General features: G+C 37.4%; 2 protein-coding genes and 1 long non-coding RNA gene across 8 annotated transcripts; all 3 read left to right on the top strand.

The window, feature by feature from the left end:
• The first annotated feature begins 2,503 nt into the window (after window positions 1–2,503).
• On the top strand, window positions 2,504–6,751 carry LOC112179639. The gene is made up of 6 exons (XM_024318090.2): window positions 2,504–2,638; window positions 3,738–3,812; window positions 3,901–4,997; window positions 5,091–5,667; window positions 5,757–6,224; window positions 6,316–6,751. Exons 1-6 carry the CDS (start codon window positions 2,624–2,626, stop codon window positions 6,496–6,498), a joined length of 2,415 nt encoding a protein of 804 aa, XP_024173858.1. The 5' UTR covers window positions 2,504–2,623; the 3' UTR covers window positions 6,499–6,751.
• Window positions 6,752–8,378: 1,627 nt separating this feature from the next.
• On the top strand, window positions 8,379–13,970 carry LOC112180793 (inner centromere protein). 6 transcript variants are annotated; one of them, XM_040511833.1, is made up of 8 exons: window positions 8,380–8,580; window positions 8,943–9,027; window positions 9,228–9,282; window positions 10,019–10,149; window positions 10,246–10,359; window positions 10,441–10,877; window positions 10,948–11,830; window positions 13,557–13,970. In XM_040511833.1, exons 6-7 carry the CDS (start codon window positions 10,443–10,445, stop codon window positions 11,824–11,826), a joined length of 1,314 nt encoding a protein of 437 aa, XP_040367767.1. In that variant the 5' UTR covers window positions 8,380–8,580; window positions 8,943–9,027; window positions 9,228–9,282; window positions 10,019–10,149; window positions 10,246–10,359; window positions 10,441–10,442; the 3' UTR covers window positions 11,827–11,830; window positions 13,557–13,970. The 6 variants fall into 6 exon arrangements, with proteins under 6 accessions (XP_040367769.1, XP_040367767.1, XP_024175125.1 ...); XM_040511835.1 differs by lacking the exon at window positions 10,019–10,149 and having other exon boundaries at window positions 8,379–8,580; window positions 13,563–13,970; XM_024319357.2 differs by lacking the exon at window positions 10,019–10,149.
• Window positions 13,971–15,589: 1,619 nt separating this feature from the next.
• On the top strand, window positions 15,590–18,501 carry LOC121050815. Its single transcript, XR_005804052.1, has 3 exons — window positions 15,590–15,887; window positions 16,105–17,227; window positions 18,182–18,501. It is a non-coding gene; the product is annotated as an uncharacterized LOC121050815 (long non-coding RNA).
• The last annotated feature ends 1,220 nt before the right edge of the window (window positions 18,502–19,721 follow it).

Genomic DNA, 19,721 nt, shown 5'->3' with positions numbered 1-19,721 from the left:
AACTAGACCACTCATTTGATAAGTAAGACTTTTGAACTTCAGTCCTAAATGCCTCAGTGAGGTAATCATCTTCATCCACAATACCAGAGCAGCTATCTTCAAATGAAACAGAAGCTTTTTTGCTGTAACTTACACTATTCTTCAACACCATAATATCAACACAATCCAACTTGTAAATCTTGGCACCGCTAAACAGCATCTTGAAATCATCATCATTGCGAAGAAAAAAATAGCGCATCCAGGAAGCGAATAATGAAGCTCAATATCATCAATTGTAGAAAACTTGAACTGTTCACAAATGCATTCAAACAAATGAGCATAGCTCATATATTGATCAATACAAAACATGAAACTGTGTCCAGAATGAGTGCACTTAACAGCCAAGGAAGCATCCATATTCCTGTATATAAAAAAATAATAATAATAAATAAAAAAAATAAAAAATCAAACCACTATTGCCCCCCAATAGACATATACTGACCCCCAATAGATGGGCCTCAGATAAAATCTCTTTACAAAACTGAAACAAGTTACTATAAACACGTACTACTGAACTTCAGTAACAACTAAGAGTATCAAAAAAAGAAGAAAAGCGGCTTTTTCAATCCTCTATTGACCCCCAGTATGGGTCTACTGGGGGCAATATACGACTCACAAAGACCAAAATCATGTCAGAAGATACCAAATCACATCATTATCAACACCGTGAACAACAATTCATCCAAAAAAGAAGAAAAGCAGCTATGTAAACCCATATTGACTGGCAATCCATTTCAAAACAGAATCACAACAAACTTAGCACAACGAAACAGATCAAACTTAGCAGAACAAACTTATAAGCATGAAAAATAGCAAATCGAACCAAATCAAAGATGAAATTCACGAAACACATACCAAAATTAAAGCAATAAGCCGGAAATAACAAAACGTAGAGCAAAACAAAACTCAGATTCAAAAAATCAGCCTCAGACTCAATCGAGATGAATAGCAAACAAGGATACAAAAAAAAAAAAAATCGAAGAAACGGAATTGAAATCGTTTCAAACCGAGATGCAACATGGTTGAAATCCAAAGCGACATTGCTTCTTTCTCTCTCCATTGCAAGTTTCTCTCTCTATCGCACCAGAACCAGAGCTTCTCTCTCTATCGCACCAGAACTAGAGCTTCTCTCTCTAAGCAGAAGCTTCTCTCTATTCGTTACCTCGGGATTTGAAACTGCGTGTGTATTGGCTGGGAGACTAGGTCGTTAACAAAAGGGTAAAAAGGTAAACAAAAATATATTAAAATAGAAATGTTGTGTAAAAAGAAATAGATCCTTAGAGTGTTTAGGGTAGAGGGGAATTAAAAAAAGTTGCTGAGGTAAGTGGGAACATTGACTATAAAATTAGGATAAATGGACAAAAACCCAAAAAAAAATTGTCAACAAATTTCAACGAATAAATCTTGTGGGAAAACATTTCTGACCACTTTCTCCGACCACAATATCATTCTCGGAACCGAGGAAAATATGACCGTCGAAACTTATTCATTTTCGATGCCAAATAGTTGTCGGAATTAAATATTCTTATTGGAAATAGTTTTTTTCCGACCACTACTATTCGTCAGAAATAGGTCCTTGGGAAAAAAAATGGATTCGCTAGCAACTAATTTTTTCCTACAAGCAACGAATTATTTCCAACAAACATCTTTTGTTGGAAATACTATTTGTCGTTGTTGAGGAGTAGCAATTTCCGACTACCAAAAAATTATTTACGACCACATATGGCTGTCGGAAATATATCTTTTTTTGATGATATTTTTTCCGAGGACCACCGAGGGCACGTAGCTGTCGGAATTCGGAAATAGCTTTTTCCGACCAAATCGCACCTTTGGAAATGACTATCATTGTTGTAGTAATTATGATCAAATATGCATTATTTCTTCAACATTACAACAAAGATTACACAATTAGCAAGTAAAAATACTAAACTACCTTGCACGAGTTTGGCAATAACATTTCTTTCAAACACTTTTGTTAGTTTCATTTTTTTAATCAGATAAACAACTCAAATGCTACAACTAATCTTTCATTAGTCAAACTCACAACCTCCTACTTACGAATGGGAGACTACGTCACTAGACTAAATGGTACGAAGCTAACACTTTTGCAAGTTCTTTTAATATCTAAATGATGGTGTGACAATAAAAGTATCATTTATATTACAATGTTTTAAAAACACACACACTTCTTTTTATAGCATTTGGGTGTCAAAGAGTTCCCAATTTTTATCCTCATATCTGGTGCACTTAAACGAGTCTCAACATGTCAGCATACAAATCACCCAATAGGGCAAGATAAAGATATAACATGACGAAATGAAAAGAAGTTGGGCAATATATAATTTAGAAAATTATATATTAGCACATGACTAAAGATATAAACACAGAAAACCCACATTCAATTTGTTTTATACAAATAAGGACACAAGGCCCAAAACTAAATGAAGTAGGTTTTGAATTTTAATAGAAAATGACTAAAATGCTTAATTTTTATTACAATTTACGCTCATGCTTCAATGGAGGTCGATAACCCAAATACCCAGCGGCCAACGCAATAGCAGCTGCGATTCCGTGCTCTGCTTCAATGGAGGTCGATAAGGTAAGCCCTTTTTCTTTCGTGGGTTGGATGTGAAGATTTGAGTTGCAATCTTTGAGTTGGGTTTGGTTTTCAGCTGCATTTGGTAGTTTCATAGTGAAAATTTGCTTGATTTTGCTCTTTTTCTTTCGTGGGTACTTTCAATGGTGTCTAGAGAGCTGTTGAATTCATGTATTGGGTTGGTTTCGAGTAGTTGATTAGCTGTTATTTCCTCATTTGATTCGTACCAATGAAATTGATCACGAAACTAGGGTACTGGTGGTAGCAGTATCACCCTTTTTTTTTAAATCTTTCTACCTTCTGTTTCTTCTCATTCATCTATGGTTGGATACTACTCTTGCCTAACGGACCGACCATGAATTGTTGTTGTTAAGTAAGTAGGAATGGTACGGCCAATTGTCAAGTCTGACTCTGACATTTGCAACTTGTGCTGGTTCCTTGATTATGATTCATTGTATTGCAGTACTAGTGCACTTGCTCACTCCTTGTAGTTTTATGGATAATATTGTTTGTTCCAGTTAGCATCATGTTATGTGAATATGGTCATTTCTGCTCTAAGTCATATATATGATGGTAATCTTGGATACTCATATATATACATAAATCTAGAACAAAAATTTTAAATATAGCTATAGTAGATATAGGAATGATTAGATTGATCATGAACTACAGTAATGGGATATATGCTGCACTACTGGATAGTATATACAGTGTTAATATCCTTGTGGCTATGGATTGATGCACCAGTACTAACATTATACGTTGTTATGATTGGTTACAAAGCTATCTGCTACACTAGTACTGGTACTTGGGATCTAGTGCTCGTTCACTATCTTATATATTTTCAATCATTGTATTGCAGTACTAGTGCACTGGATAGTTGATGTATTAGCTTATATTTTGTTTCTGCTCTGCATTTCGTTCTTCTGCTGCTGCTTGCGGTTTTTGTGAAATATATTGTTAAAAAAAAAAAAAAAAAGAACCAATCAATTAATTGGTAGCACTTTGCTAGTAGAAAACTGGTGTTGAAGCCCATTATTATGTTTAGGGATGCATCTGAAATAGGAAATGCTGATACTTATGTATATTTTACATTTTGTAGGCTGCAGGGATTGGCTGCAGTGATGTAGGCTCTACATTTGCACTGGATCACACTAGTCAGTTCACCACGACTGAGGTAATCTTTACTTGAATGAGGTAATTTGCTAGAAGCTTACTGTTTTTGCATGATTATTTACTTTTTTGAAATTGGTGTTGATGCTTAGATATTCAAGAGCAGAAAAGATTTAATAGAATGGGTTTCGCGTGTTGGGAGGTCGAATGGTTTCAATATTGTGACATTAAATTCTGACGTTGGTAAAGGCAATAGAAGAGCAACAATTACATTGGGTTGTGAAAGGAGTGGAAAATATGGTAGACGAACTCCCAAGAAAGGGAAGAAGAAAAATTGTGGAAGACCTCAAGGCAAAAAGAAGTGTGGTTGTCCATTCAAGCTAAAGGGCAGAAAGCTAGAAACTAATGATGATTGGGAGTTGAAGGTTGTTGAAGGAATCCATAACCATGCAGCCTGGTACTCAAAGGCAGATATTTCAGTTTCTAGTAGATTACCTTCAGAGGACAAATTAAGGGGGAGGGATGTGTTTAAGGACGATATAAGTGAGAGTGGGTCTGAAATGCAATCATTGATGATTAAGTTGTCCAAGTACAACTACATTGAACAACATAGGAGCTGCCCACAGACCAAAACTATCTTAGATTTTTTCTTGACACACCTCTCTAGCTTTAAATTATTGCGTGCATTTGCACGTGTTTTGGAGGTGGAATGCATATCAAAGCAGGAGGGAAATCATGATGGGGCAATTTTAATGATTTTTGGACGCACATCAACTGATATACCATTTTTTGTGGGTATTGTATTCCTTTCTTCTAATCAAAAAGAAAGTTATGTATGGGCTTTACGAACATTGCAGGGTTTGATGGTTACTAGTGGTAATACTATGCCTGATATCATTGTGTTAATAACTACGGAGGTGGCTTTGATGGAAGCCGTTGAGGTTGTTTTTAGTAGGACAAAGCTTTTGTTGTGTGCGTGGGCCTTTCCTAGCTTTGTGGAATTTGCTTATGAGGAGGTATTTGACTTGAAGGAGGAGTTAGATTATTTTCTGAAGAGGTTGGATGTATTGATATCATCTCCCACTGCAGCTAATTTTGAGTTGCAGTTACTGCAACTACATAATGACTTTAGCAGATATCCTGCAGTACTTGAGTACGTAACCCACACTTGGTTGAACCCGCATAAGGAAAAGCTTGTTGCAGCATGGACAAATGTTTTTATGCATTTTGGGGTCGCAAATTCGCTCAGGTATGCCATGTTTACTGTTGAAATAAACTTCCCCTTATTTGTTCAATTTCATTGTTGTTTTCGTTAAGTAACAATTGTCTTATACTTCAACAGGGAGAATACAAAACTTCAAGAAATATTAGGAAATCTGATTGAGAATTTAACTGTGCCTGTAAAGAATCAAATTCTTAAGTTGGAGGAATCATTTGAAGAGATACATGCTGGGCTTGAATTGCAGGAGACCAAAATCAATGCTTCACTGGAAAGCTGTTTAACAGTGAATGCAGATGAGTTGAGGCTTCCAGAATTCAAAGAGCTTTGTGGGGCTATTTCTGTTACTGCATTGCATCTGGTCCTGCAGCAGATGATGTTGGTCAATATAGTTGATGGTGATCTCTGCCATTGTGCCATACGCAATACCCATGGGTTACCATGTGCTCATGAGCTTGCAAAATACAAGAAAGGTGATAGACCTATTCCATTGGACTGTATCGATCCTTATTGGATGAAGCTTGACACGAAACCTTTAGGAAAGAATGTAGAGTGTGGTGTGGAGGAGAGTATGAAGCTGCATAAGTTGTTTATGGAAATGGATACATCTGATCCTTCTTCTCCACCTTTGCCTAAGATTGGGGGATCTGCACAATGCAATACACCTACAGTGCATTTCAAAGAAGAGAGACAATCAGAGGTAAAATTTATATCCCTATGTCCTTAACTGTGTCTAACTAATCTTACACACCTTTTCAGCACGCTTATAATTATAATGCTTTCTTTCAGGTATATCACATGCCCCTTAAGTATGTGGGTACATGCCCGGCTGTTTTGACACCATACATCGTTGATATTAAGGATGTGGCAGCCGATGGTCATTGTGGTTTCAGGGCCATCGCTTCATTGTTGGGTAACACCGATGAGGATGGATGGATGACAGTGAGGAGGGACTTGATGGAAGAGCTGGAGCTTAAATCAGCTCAGTATGCCCAACTGTATAGGTTAGAATCGTTAGGCAAAAGGGTCATTGAGCTAAGTAAATCATTGGATTGTTTTGACAGAGTGTGTTATGATACAAACCACTGGATGACTATGCCTGAGATGGGCCATATAATTGCAACCCGTTACAACGTCGTACTCATGCACCTCTCTTCTGTTCAGTCTCTTACATTTCTACCCCTAAGAACTTTACCATCATCATTCTCATCGCTGAGGGAGATTTCTGTGGGATTTGTCAATGGTCACTTCGTTCAGGTATGCTTAATTTGCGTATTTATACTATGTGATATTTATCACTTAGTTCATTAGAATTTAGTTCACCCAAATGATCTAAAATTGTGTCCAGGTACACTTGAAACCTGGTCACCCAATGCCTCCTATTGCAAGGGACTGGGAAAGGTATCATGAGCATGAACGAACCTTCCCAGAAGAATGGAGCACCCTCTACTCTGCTCGTTTGGATCATTTCAAAGCCTTACAGCCTGAGGCCTACTCAAAAGTTGATAAGGAAGTGATTAAAATTGATTGACGTTGGCATTTCTAGATTTGTGTATTTGTTCAGTTGGATTGATTAACACTGTGTAGTTGCACTGGGGATTGTTCAAGGAATTGGGCACATAAAGACTTAGAAACTGCTACTTCGACTTGATGTGCATATATTGTTGTTGTTGCACTCTTCAATTTCAGTTTCAGTCATATTCAATTTCAAAGTACGTACTTGTTAAGTATTATTGGTTCTGCTTGTGAACAGATATGAAACTATAAGATATTAACAGACCTCATATCGATGCTTTATGACAAGAATGACAAGAAACAGAAATGCTGTGTTGGTAAAAGTATGATTAGCATGATAATTGTCAGAGTAATCAATTTTGTTTGGCCATAGGATAAAATCAGGAAGCCTACATCAGAATGTAACAAAAGAACTCGGAGTGTATGGCCTAAACGGAGGAAACTTGCAGCGTAAGTTACCACCAAAAATAAATTGCACTCTGATCTGTGAACAGAGCAGCAAGATAAATTACCCTGGTTCTTCTGAAAGTCATTTGAAATGTCAACCAATTCCCACATTAGAGTAGCAAGGCTATATACACATGCTCCAGTAGTTTGAGAGCCATGAATCTCAGAAATAGTGCTCAGAGTCAGATCTTCAATGATGTTTAGGTCTTTTTGATTCTCTCCACTTCTACGATCACATTTCACCACTTGTATGAGTAAATAATCAGCATTCACTTTACCAGCCTTTTCAATTCCTTTTTACATCAACAAAGCTCCTCAATAGTCTGCAGCTTACATGGATATCTTAACATATATATATCAAGAAAAAGACTTTACATAGATCAGCTAGGGAAACAAATGAAGTTATGCAGGTTCTGCTGATTTTGGAAGTGCTCACATCAGCACTCTAACAGTGCCAGCTGTTGCTAGGTCATCATCAACTAAATGCTGGCTCACTCATTCGGTTACCATAACATTAGGAAACTTGGGACAGTAAGCATTGGTTAAATTTTTAGAGCTGGACAAGTGAGGAAGTTTAGAGTGTGATTAGTGTGCTGGAATTCTATTGGCAACTAAATATTGGAACAGTAAGCATTGGTGAAATTGTTAGAGTAGAGCTTAGTCTATTTAAGGCATCAATGATAATACAAAAAAGCTTAGAAATTAGAATTAGTCATTTCTCTCTCAAATGCTTAGCATCTTTTGATCATAAGTTCGCCAAATTCATTTGCTGAATCAATCTTACGAGGAAAAGCGTTGTTGATACTTCAAGATCAAGGCATTTTTAAGTGTGACCTTGAAGCCTTACCGAGTTACTGGACAAATAAAGTATATATTTCCTCTGTTGATAACTTTTTTTTGACCCAATTACATATGGTGCTGAGACTTGAGCGGCTGCTCAATGATGTGGAAACTGAACTACCGCTGTATAAAGAAGCGAAATATGAATGTGTTATAGGCTGAGAACAGGCAAAGGACTTGGGACCTTCAACGTGCTCTAAAATCTCTAAAAGCTAAGTTGGAGCCTGCTTGCACTACAAAATCTAGAATTATTGAATTTGAAAATGAGCTGCTTAATTGATCTTAAGGAGAAAAGTACTAACAATGTCATATTTTGTTCCATTTGGATCGCATAATATCTTATGGTCTAAAATGTTCATGTTACTAATCTGGCAATCGTGATGTTGGGTGTGTGAAAAAAGGATGTGTATTTAGTATTTAGAGGTGTGTGAATAAAATCTACTTTTCTTTTTCTCTTGTAAAAAAAAATAAATGAGAGACTATTATTTGTGGAGAGACCATTATGTCCTCCGAAACAAATCGCCCGCCAAATTGTACTCTCTTGTTCGTGGTGGCACGATCGTAATTCCAACCTTTTCTGGGCGTTCAGCACTTGAAGTTCGACGCTTGGTATTATCTGCCCAGTTCAAAGCCGAAGAATATTGTTAGGACCCCAATTCCTATTGGGCTTATCGGGTTTTGTGCTTCATATGTGAAGAACATACGGTTCTTACCAAGACGACGACGAATCGGTACTTTCAGGTGAACCGGAAGACGACGACGAATCGGTACTTTCAGGTGAACCGGCGTTATCAAGTCCCCCGCCCCCAAGGTACACCCTTTAGGGTTTTCTAACTCGGTCTTTCGGTTTGATCCATGTAAAATTGTAGCTTACAGAACTCGTTTTTGGAATAGGTTTCTCTGAATTCCTAGTTTTGGGTATTAGATTTCGTGTTTGGATTAGTTTCTCTGAAATTCAAGTTTTGGGTATGAGATTTCTGTCTTGATTTATGTGTTTGAAATCATGTGTGGCATTGGCAATTTGGCATGGTGTTCTGAGAGACCAACTGATGCTTAAGAAAGTGTGTGGTAGAATTTTCTCATAGGTAATGAGCTCTTGAGCAGAGATTGTGTCTTTTTTTGGTGATTAACTCAGATTTTCCAAAACCCAATCTGACTCCAGTTTATGGGCAGATAGTAGTTCTTAGAGGAGGAGACTAGTGTTGAACCCTACTCGTCAGGTTGATGTTGGACCAGTTGAGCTCTGTTTTGTTAATAGGTATGTTCTGAATTTCGTTGTTTGAACTCAAGTATGGCATTGGGCACTTTGGCATGGTGTTCTGAGAGACCAATTGATGCTTAAGAAAGCAGTTCAGTAGATTTTCTCATAGGCAATGAGCAGAGATTATGGCTGTTTTCTTTGTGAGAGACCACTTGTAGTGACTCACTCGGATTCTCCAAAATCCAATCTTACTTCAGGTTACAAGCAGATAGTAGTTCGGAGAGGAGACTAGTGCTGACCCCAACACGGCAGGTTGATGTTGGAACCTTTTTTTTTTTTTTTTTTTGTGCAGAATTTTGATTTCCAGATTATATTGGCCTTTGATTACAGATCCTCCTCCTAGCAAGGTGATACTTGCTTAACCTTACCCATTTCGTGCTGTGGTCTGTCTCTTCCCCTTGAACCTTTTTGTTAGAGAGTTCCTATATAAAGTTAGGCTCACCTCGACTAATTGGTCTTTATGCCTTGTGGTCTGGATTCACAGATTCGGTAAAGATATAGGTATACCCGTGATTGATATATCGTCTCTCAAATTTAGGATATATAGATAGAGTCTTTAATATTGTAGGAAATATTGGAACATATAGTATGCAAAACGTTATTAATGTATTCAACATTGAGGTAGAAAATGTATTGTCAAGTCCATAATCCGTACACAACCAGAAAGAGGTATGAGCCAAAGTAGATGAGCTTCTTCTGCATATATACAATTTTTATATAAACAAAATATATGCTTAAACATGGAATGCACATCCCTCTTCAGCTTCCTAGTATCCCTCCATGAATGGGATATATACTTTGGTTCCACCGAATGAATATGCAAGATAGTTATTTCCATTCACATTAATATGCCCAGTTTGTGGCCAATATATACATGTACATCTATATATGTAAGCCTACTTTACTAGAGAAATTATCTTTACTGTATTTTGTGCTCTATACCAGCCGAATCACCTTTAAAAATCTGATGGTTGTACTAATATTATAGTTGTGCTTGGCCTTGGGAGTAAATGTCCTCTGATCAGGAAGAGCCCAACTTCCTGTAAAACTTGGAAAATCATGTGGTTTGCTTCTGGCCCATAGGATGCCTATTCTTCTGAGGAACCCCCAATGCAAAAAGTTGGAGCTGTGTTTTCTTTTAAGGTTATGATATGGCAGGTCCCTTGAATTTTTTCTCTGAATTGCCACTTATAATCTGTCACTCTTGTTATGCAGGACAATAGAAGCATCCTCCTGATTTCAAAATAGCAAACATAACAGTTGGCAGCAAACATAACATTTGCATCTTATCTCGAGCAGTCTGCGCTGGTCCTCAGGAGATTTACAACTGTGAGTTCTCATATTTTGCCTTGGTCTTTGAGATCAATGGGACATCTGACTTTTGTGTACTGATCTTTTCATTTCTTTCAGAAATGTGTTCACCACCAAGTGCCATGGAAAAAGGCGGGACAAGAAAGAGGCCACGACCTTCCAACCCATCGTGCAACCAATTAAGATCTTTTGCTCACAGGAGGTTTAACTCTGGCACGGGTCCATCCAGCCCCACAAAAGCTTTCCATGGAGGGCCTGGCCAGGTACCTTTTCAGGCTGTATCACCACATGGGAAAGCTAAGAAGGCTCGTACGGAAGAAAAAGATCATGAGTTCCAAAAGAGCTCCCCTTTGCACCCACAGCCCAGTGAAACTGAGGAGACCTCTGAATATTTGAGGGATTTCCAGGAAATCAGTGACAAGCATAAGTCCTTGGTTTCCCTGTTTACATCTTGTATGAGGTCCATCTCTCCCGAGGAAGTAAACAAAGTCGAACCACTTGAGCTCTGTCAAAAATCTGTCTCCATGAACCTGAATGTAAGTGGCTGCACCAAAAATCCTTTACCCACGTATATTCTTCCTTGATTAAACCGTATTTTCTTTTCAGGCAGTCTACTATCAGCATGGTGCAATGGAATATCTAGAAAGAGTACATTATGAGTTGAGTGGGCTTAGGATTGAGAAAAAGATGCTTCAAGATAGCAATTTGAAGTTGGAAAATGATCTTTTGACCGAGAAATCTGAGGCGCGTGAGGCAAAGGCTCAAATTGAATTGGAAATGATAAAGGAGAGAAAAAGAGCTGAAGAGGAGAAGGTCCGAGCAGACACTCTTGTGGCTCAAATTGAATTGGAAATGATAAAGGAGAGAAAAAGAGCTGAAGAGGAGAAAGTCCGAGCAGACACTCTTGTGGCTCAAATTGAATTGGAAATGATAAAGGAGAGAAAAAGAGCTGAAGAGGAGAAGGTCCGAGCAGACACTCTTGTGGCTCAAATTGAATTGGAAATGATAAAGGAGAGAAAAAGAGCTGAAGAGGAGAAGGTCCGAGCAGACACTCTTGTGGCTCAAATTGAATTGGAAATGATAAAGGAGAGAAAAAGAGCTGAAGAGGAGAAGGTCCGAGCAGACACTCTTGTGGCTCAAATTGAATTGGAAATGATAAAGGAGAGAAAAAGAGCTGAAGAGGAGAAGGTCCGAGCAGACACTCTTGTGGCTCAAATTGAAAAACTGTTAGTAGAGCTTCAAAAAGCCAAGGCGGCCCTAGAAGAGGAGAAAGAAAAAGTGTCTAAGCTGTCTGAAGGAATACCAGCTCTTGAGGTTGCTTCTGTTCAAGCTTTCAAGGAGTCGAAGGAGTTCACAAACTTAATGTTTGAGCAATTTGCCAGAGGTTATGATGATTGCAGAACAGTGATAGAGGAACACAATTTTCGGCTAGATCTGAGCTGGATGGACGTGGAAGATGTCACAAATGAGAGAATTCTTTCTTGAGCGGGTATATCAGACATATTCTTTTCATTTCTTTGCTGATAATATATAAGTTGAGTTTGAATTCATGAGTACAATCTGATATGTATTGACTTTTGAATTAAGTTTTCTGAATCTGATATATATCTAAACGTACTTTCTTACACACTGTATACAACTTTGAGTTCTTTAGTTTGCTTAACCCTTCTGTTGTACTGCTTTAATAGGTATTGTATTGACTGTAGATAGAGTAATGTTAATCAGTCTTGTATGTGCAAGCAAGCCTAGCAATTTGTAAACCATCTACTGTTTCATTGCATTGTTGCTTGGCAAAGGGCAATTATGGTATCATCCCTCTGTCCCTCTCTTGTTTCTCGCTACCTTCTGGAATCCCTTATATGCCAGCTACAGTTGGTCAAGTTTACAGAGTTGCATGTACATTTTTTCTGTCAAGAAAACTAATAACATAAGTTGGACCTTGATTTCATTTGTTCTTCATGTAGTCCAGTGGTGGACAACGCAAATTGTTGTTATTAATTTCGAGGGGCTAGAGTATTCTGCGATGGAAGTGAATTATTAGTTCTTTTATGTTACTATTTCATATATAGGAATATGATGTCTCACTTCCTCGTTTCTTCTCTTTTTTTTATTGAACATGCTCTTTGTCCTGCTCCCTTGTGTTTTCAATATAAATCTTTGCATTGAAGACACTATATGAAAGTGCACTAATTTTCTTCCACAGAAAAATGCATGAGATTTAAGTGTAGGATGCCTGCATTTAGATTTTTACTTGGTTTTTTCTTGTTGGAATGAGAAAGGTTGATGCAGTAAAAAGTAAAAACTTTGGAAATCTAAAGCAACATACTTGAGATATGAGTGAGGTTTTTTCAGGTGAAAATGTTGATATAGACTTTTCTTCCTAGCTAGTTTAGATAAAGCTGCTCTATTTTGTGTACCTAAACATGGGTTACAACTAGCGTAACTTACAAGATGTTTTATGTGCTTGGATGCCTGGTGCTGAAACTTGACATCGATGCGTATAAAAAGCGATGATCATTACACCTGCAGAAATGCTCAACTACCTAGCTTCAGAGGAACAGGATTCACTCAACTTTGCATTTTGAAGCTCTTCACAGCATTTAGTATCATGTCTGAAACTCTGAGATCTCAAAAACACAACACCTGGAAGTTGCCTCTTATAAATTCTAATGCTCCACTTGTTACTAAGGAACAATTAGCAACAACTTTCTGAACCAAAACCCAGTCATCATGATGTTATTCAGTTTAAAGTTTAAATGATGGTGTTTTGCTGTAAACCTAAGGACATGCTTCTTCTTTTTCCCTCATTGTTGAAGTTTTCATGTCACATTACAGGCTCAACATGAAATTGGAATCATAGTATTCTTGCAGCTGATATAGATTAGTTTGAACTTTTTTTTATCATTTTTTCTTTTAAATTTGATTCTTTGAATCATTCTTCAGTGGAATGATGCGGTGTTTGAACCTAGACAGTAGATGCTCTACTATCCCTCCATTTGGGTGCATGTTAATTACTCTTTTACTGCTTTTATATATTTGGCACTCTTCTCTGCGTACTTGAAATTAAATGTGAATTGAAATAGCTGCATGAAATGTCAGTTCAGAATGTGAATTCTTGTTTAAGTTTGAATTTTGATTCATGTATCAAGTAGGGGTTCAAACATATATACAAAGAACTTCTTTTCTGTTTAGATTGTGACTTATTCAGGTTTCAGGTGCAGGTTTATGGCATCAGGTGGGCAGTATGGAAATCCCTTCATTTGTTAAAGCTTGAGAAAACATTGTCTTAAGGCCTTACTGGAAAACTCCTTCGGCCATCTTCAGCTGTTTTCAGGTCATCTTACCTATCCTTGACAGCAGAATGTCCGTTCCTGAGGAGTTTAGATATTAACTTTGAAACCTTTGTATGCTGACTTGCATTGAAGATACAGTTTTCTGCTGTGACATAGTTGTTATTCAAGATGAATGAATTAGATAATGTAGGTGTTGATCATACTCTCTGGTGTTTCAAATTAGTGAAGAGCATTCTGTGAATTAATATGTCAATATTACTTGTTGTGGATCATAGAGGCTTTGCCCTGCCTGTCATGATGATGAAATAATAAATGTATCTCAGATTTTCCATGCAATGTTCTCTTTATTTTTCTGAAAGGCTAATGTTATGTTTCTGCTCTGACCTACTCTCTTGTACAGAAATATGCAAACCTAGTGGCTAAGTGGTTGATGATTTGTATCAGCCTATGGCCTTTTGGCAATGTACTTTGGTTGTTTATCAGTATTTGTCAACTAATTTGCTAAAACACTGAACGGTATTAGTTGGTTAAACTGAGCTACATCAATATTTGAATGAAGCCCTTTTTCTTCTTCATGGTAAAGATGGTAATATTGAAGGGGCATTGAACTTTCCCACGAGAACTAGTTTCTTGTTCATCAGCACAAACAAGAAGCATTCTAAAGTCTTGAAATTAGGGAGGTTTGAGCTCAACAGGGGTGAACTGGTGGCTGTTAAAACTTAAAACTCAATTCAAGAAAGAGATAAGTGAAGTTAAAGAAACCAGTTTGATATAGATCTTTAGTGAGTTTTTGTGCTATGAGCTGCAAGATATTTATACATCTCTAAACTCCATCTGCCTGCACCCTTTTTTTTTTTTTTTTTACATATATAGACATGATATTTATTTGTTTCCAACGGTAAGTATATCAGAAAGGGTTTAGTATGAGTCTTCCATTTCCTGCACTGTAGCTACAAACAATAAGCAAAGAAAATAGAAATTAGTGCTGATATATTAGAAGTTGTAGATGCTTTCACTAAGAAGCATGAAAGCATATTACTTGACACAATGGACTAGATTGACAACTATTCTCAAAAGTCATCTGAACAGCCCCTAAACTAGATGAAAACCTGGTTTGAATGAACATCAACTGACCATTCAGGTAGTGGAGACATATACAGGGAATTGTTTAACCATCTTAGGCCTCAGTATCCGATGCCAAGTATGGCTTGCTTATAATTAATTACTCCTTTTCTCCCTCACTCTCTCCCTTTTTCTTTTTCTCACTATATAACAGTAATTAACTATATACTCGGATACTCAGTTTGTAGACAAAGATGCACCTAAACAAATTTTCTACACAAGAACAGTTTCCTTTTCTTCCTGGACATTCTTCTATTTGATAAAATGAACAACAAGGTGGATGCCAGTGGAGTTGCACTCTGTCAGTCTTTGATGCCGGCCACCTTCAGCCATGCCTTCTCACAAATTCAACCATGTTCCGCCAGTTGTCCCCTTCGAACAATATCTTATTCAATCTTAGATATGTGAAAGCACTCAATGCATTGCTGGAATCTGATCTGCTTGTGGCCAAAACTTGTCCATATGCACCAGAATCATATCATACCTCTCCAGTGCATTCTCTTTTGCAAGTTCAATTCCAGCACTCTTGGTTGCCATCGATCTTTACTTGCCGGACAAACCCTTCAGGCAAGCAATTTGCATTGTCGGGCTGTTCTCCATCTTTCATTTCCATGCGAAGTTTAATATTACAACCCCATGTTTGCTGAACATTTTTGCTGTTGGTATGTAACCATCTCTAAGAGGGAGGCAGTGGTGATAGCCGTCAAGAACTTGTCAGGATTCATCTCTGTCAAGCCCGATGGCAGCTGGGTTTCTGAGAGCATCACTAACCACAAAGCAGACCAGCATCCTGATCCTGTCAGTCACTCTAGCTTTATTCTTCTCTGTTAATTATCAACTATCTTGACTAATTGTATTTCTACTTGCATATGTATTTTGATTGCTGATTATTGACTATGCAAGTATCCACAGTATGCATTCCTTTTCTTATTGTTGATAGTCTTCTATTTGGTTTTTGGATCTTTCAGTAATAGCTTCATAGTATTATCAGCAAAAGAGAATGGAAATTGAGGTCTTACATGAGTTTTGTTTAATTTTTGTATTTTTCAGCCTATCTTGAAAAGCAAAAGGAGCTGCTTTACCAGAAGGACATTTGTCTTGCAAAGTAATACTTTCCAATCCTAAAGTTTGGTATGCGCTCACATTTCCTAATCCTTATGATGTCTTGACCTGTATGAGTAGATATATATCTGAACAAGTAAAACTATATAAGCAAACTGTCTTAAAAAAAAAACATTCAAGTGCAATGAAATATGGAATGCATTCATTAGACTCTATTAATCTTGATGCTAATTTCCATAATCGATCTGTATTAAAAGTCTCATTTCACATACATTCTTTCTTGTAGTAATATTCAGTCAAGCAGTTTCCCACCAGAAATCATAACTTATGACCAGTGGGTACAAATGAAACCAGAACCAAAAAGTATGTTTTCTAGTTGGATGAAGGGCATTCCGTGGTGGAAAGAAAGAGATGCAAGAACCTATTCATCAGAAGCTTGATTTCATTCTTAATACAGCACCAATGTGGGACAGGTTTGTTCCCTCTACACCTTTTGCTGGTAAATATTGCATTGGAATTGGATGAGATTTTATCTCTTAGGCCTTGGTGAAGCGAGCTGAACTTTGGTCTGAGACAATGCAGAATTATGAAATGCATTGCATAGTATACACTATCCACAAGCAAATACATTATAAATAAATAGATGGCATTAAAGTGAAACAGATGGGCAACTAAATACGGTGAGGTTATCTAAGTATCAGCTAGCATCACTATGAACAACAATAATGTTAAAAGACTGCTCCAATGGAGGGGAAGTCACTTGAGATGTTGGGATGAGGCAGCGCTGCAACTAATCTTTATTCTAGCTTTAAGCCATTCCTTTCCGTCCAATTTGGAATTATAGGGAAATTGATTGTTATATATCTACGGATCTATCTGGTTCATTAATGTATGGGAGTTTTTTTTCCATGTTACTGTTGCACTCTCATACTTTGTTTTTTACTTGATATGTTTCTGTTTTGTAATGAGACAATGTTAAAGTTGATTATGGTTTTTGATATATGTGTCTACCTTTGCAAATGTAATATCATGTTGATATTGTGAGAGTGCAAATCTAGGTGAATCTGACCGTTCTTTTTTCAATATACTTCTGTTCTCTCTGATTCACTTTTTCTTCTAATGTTTATAAACCAACAAGTCACTCTCTTAGGACGCCAATTTGGTTATGCTTCCCAAATTCGTAAATAAGTACCTTGCAACCTTTGGCTGGAAACTTTTCTTCTCTTTGTCTACTTTAATCTGATAATTAGGAGTGCGTATTGAATATGTATTATATACTGGAGTGAATTTGCTACTTGAGTGGAGAAGCTATCCCATGTGGTCTGCCAGGAGGTACTTGGAACTCTACTTTCTCTGAAACTCTCTGGCCTCGAGGTCAATGATTTAACCAAACAGCTTACCAGTATCAGGTACTAGCATAACTTACTTCCTGAACTCTATTACTTTGCTTGGCATACCCCTTTGCTCATACTAATTTGAGGGTGCGAGTATGCTCTCTATGAATATAGGTTGGTTTCTTTATTGTCAATTACTCAAGTTTGATTTCAACAACAATGTCGACTAGTATGAACTATAAACAAGTTAGAACTTTGGCTATGGGGGATCATGATATTGGAGTGATAATTATTTATCACTCGACTGTTTGAGATTGGATGATATATCACTCGCTATTAATGTAATGTGACATGTGCACTCTGCATATAATAGTTGTGCACTGCATGGTAATGTGACGTGCACTCTGCATATGATAGTTGTGCACTCTACATGGTAATGTGACGTGCACTCTGCATGTAGAATATACATGTGCACTGCATATATTAATTATTTATGGCAATGGTAGTTGTAATTAAGTTTGATAATATACATGTGCCTGCATATGATAGAGCAGATTCATAACTCTGTCCATGTATCCGTATGTGGACTATTACAAAGCTAATGCATATATAAAGCCATGAACCATAATAGTAATTGCTATCTCCCTTTTAGAATCGACTGTATGGACTTTTACTTTGTTCTTTTCCCTTTCTGGAAATCATCTTTTCAAGTGCAGAAGGCTAGCACTAGTTTATTCTGCTGTCTTTTGTATATTTGGATGCTAATATCTCTATATTACGGATATTCAAATGTTGATTTCATATTGTTGTCCTGCGAAGGCTGGCACTAGTTTATTTTGCTGTCTTTTGGATTATCACAAGTGAAAATTTTATGTATAGATCAGTGCATACCACAAACTGTTTCTTAATCTATAGATGCACAATTCCAGCAATCTACATTGCTATGAGAACCTTGGTGGTAAAAGGAAAATGTGACAATTCAGTATCCTTTTGAGGCATGAAGTTTGACGTGGTGGTTTTGTTCTGCAGGGAGAAGTGGAAAACCTATCTTTAAAAAGCACATTTCTGGCCAAGTTTGACGTGGTGGTTTAATTTGTTCTAAAAACAATGATCCAGGTTTGAAGGCTGCTTATAAACTGGACAATCATGTGGAAGATGGAGTAGTGACGAAAGCTTTTGAAGTGATAGAGAGAAATTTGTTTAGCTAGAAGTTGTACTGAGGCTAGAAGTTGGTCTTTTCTGGGTTGGCCTTAGTTGCAGTTCTCCTATAGATGTGATTATGTGACAGTTTTAGGTACATTTCTAGATGAATTTTGCTATGAGAGTTTCAAAGATGTGATCCCTTATAAAGTGGATACAATTAGCATTATCGGATCCATTTAGATTGCTATGGGATTATAACAACTTTCTATTATGATTAAATTACTATTGTTTTGGTCATTTTTGCTTACAGAATCTGAATTTTGCCATTACAACAATGGTAGGAAAATATGTCGTCCGATGAGGATTATAGGCTTGAATCAAACAAAAGTTTTACGATTCACACGACGGTTCTTACTAATATCATTGTTGGATGTACACAAAGACAACAACTGTTAAGAAAAACCATTGTCTCAAATGTCATAGTACAACGGTTCGAGTTATGTGTCGTGTGAAAGCACACATGCACTGAATTTTTAAGTCATCACACCACGTTTATGCTAGAAGAACTGTCGTGTGTATATAATTTGCACAACGTCTTGAAAATAAGACTGACTTCTGAACAATAAAGAAGAGACAAGGCTTGGATCATAAAACAGTGGTATGAATAAAAGTCACACCACGGCAAATTGTTGTCGACAGCTTGTCGACAGATCTGCCGATCCCATCAGACGACGGAGTTAGCTGCACACCGTCTGCAGATCCCATCAGATGACGGAGTTAGCTGCACACCGTCGACCCAATGATCGGTATACGACGGTTGAAAACCGTCGTCTGATAGCGTTTCATCAGACGACGCCTCGATATACCACGGAAATTGAAAACCTCAGACGACAGTTTTAAACGCTTCACACGACGCTTTTGTGTAGTAGTGTTTAGGCATCTAGAGCTCCTTAATCACTTAGCACAAAAGAAAGGTGATTTGGCACTTCTAGAATTCCAAGGAAACATATATGTTGGACTCTCAGATGGTCCATAATGCTATATCAATCTTCCTAGAATCTTGCTAAGTCATTCAGGCTTTGAAAACTCGAGCTCTTGGAAACATAACGCAGATTCGTGCATTGACCACGTAAACTGCCATATCTCCCTCTAGAAATATCGAAATCAAGAACTGTAAAATCTTCAAGAAACTAGACATTCGGGGCTTTCCGTGTATGTAAGGCTCTTTTTCTGGTTATCTCTGGATCAGTACAGTTTAATCCTCAAAGTTAGCTGTTCTGCAGAGGCTACTTCAGATTTTAGGATTGCAAAGCACCTTCAATCCTTTTCCTCTTGTTTTTGCTTCTTTTCCTCATCCTTGCTCTTCATACCTATAAAAACACTAAAATAAGTAAATGAACCATAAACAAGGAGAACTAAACATAAA

This window comes from Rosa chinensis, chromosome 7 (assembly GCF_002994745.2).
Source record: "Rosa chinensis cultivar Old Blush chromosome 7, RchiOBHm-V2, whole genome shotgun sequence".
Lineage (NCBI taxonomy): Eukaryota > Viridiplantae > Streptophyta > Magnoliopsida > Rosales > Rosaceae > Rosa > Rosa chinensis.
Note: the sequence above shows the minus strand (reverse complement) of the source record. Positions and strands in the feature narration are given on the sequence as shown.

Excerpts from the sequence above, each read along its gene's own strand:
- LOC112179639 (XM_024318090.2), top strand. Across the intron at positions 3,813-3,900 it reads GTCAGTTCACCACGACTGAG|ATATTCAAGAGCAGAAAAGA; the intron begins GTAATCTTTACT and ends GTTGATGCTTAG. Across the intron at positions 4,998-5,090 it reads GGGGTCGCAAATTCGCTCAG|GGAGAATACAAAACTTCAAG; the intron begins GTATGCCATGTT and ends ATACTTCAACAG.
- LOC112180793 (XM_040511835.1), top strand. The coding sequence starts at position 10,443 with ATGTGTTCACCACCAAGTGCCATGGAAAAAGGCGGGACAAGAAAGAGG. Across the intron at positions 10,878-10,947 it reads CTGTCTCCATGAACCTGAAT|GCAGTCTACTATCAGCATGG; the intron begins GTAAGTGGCTGC and ends TTTTCTTTTCAG.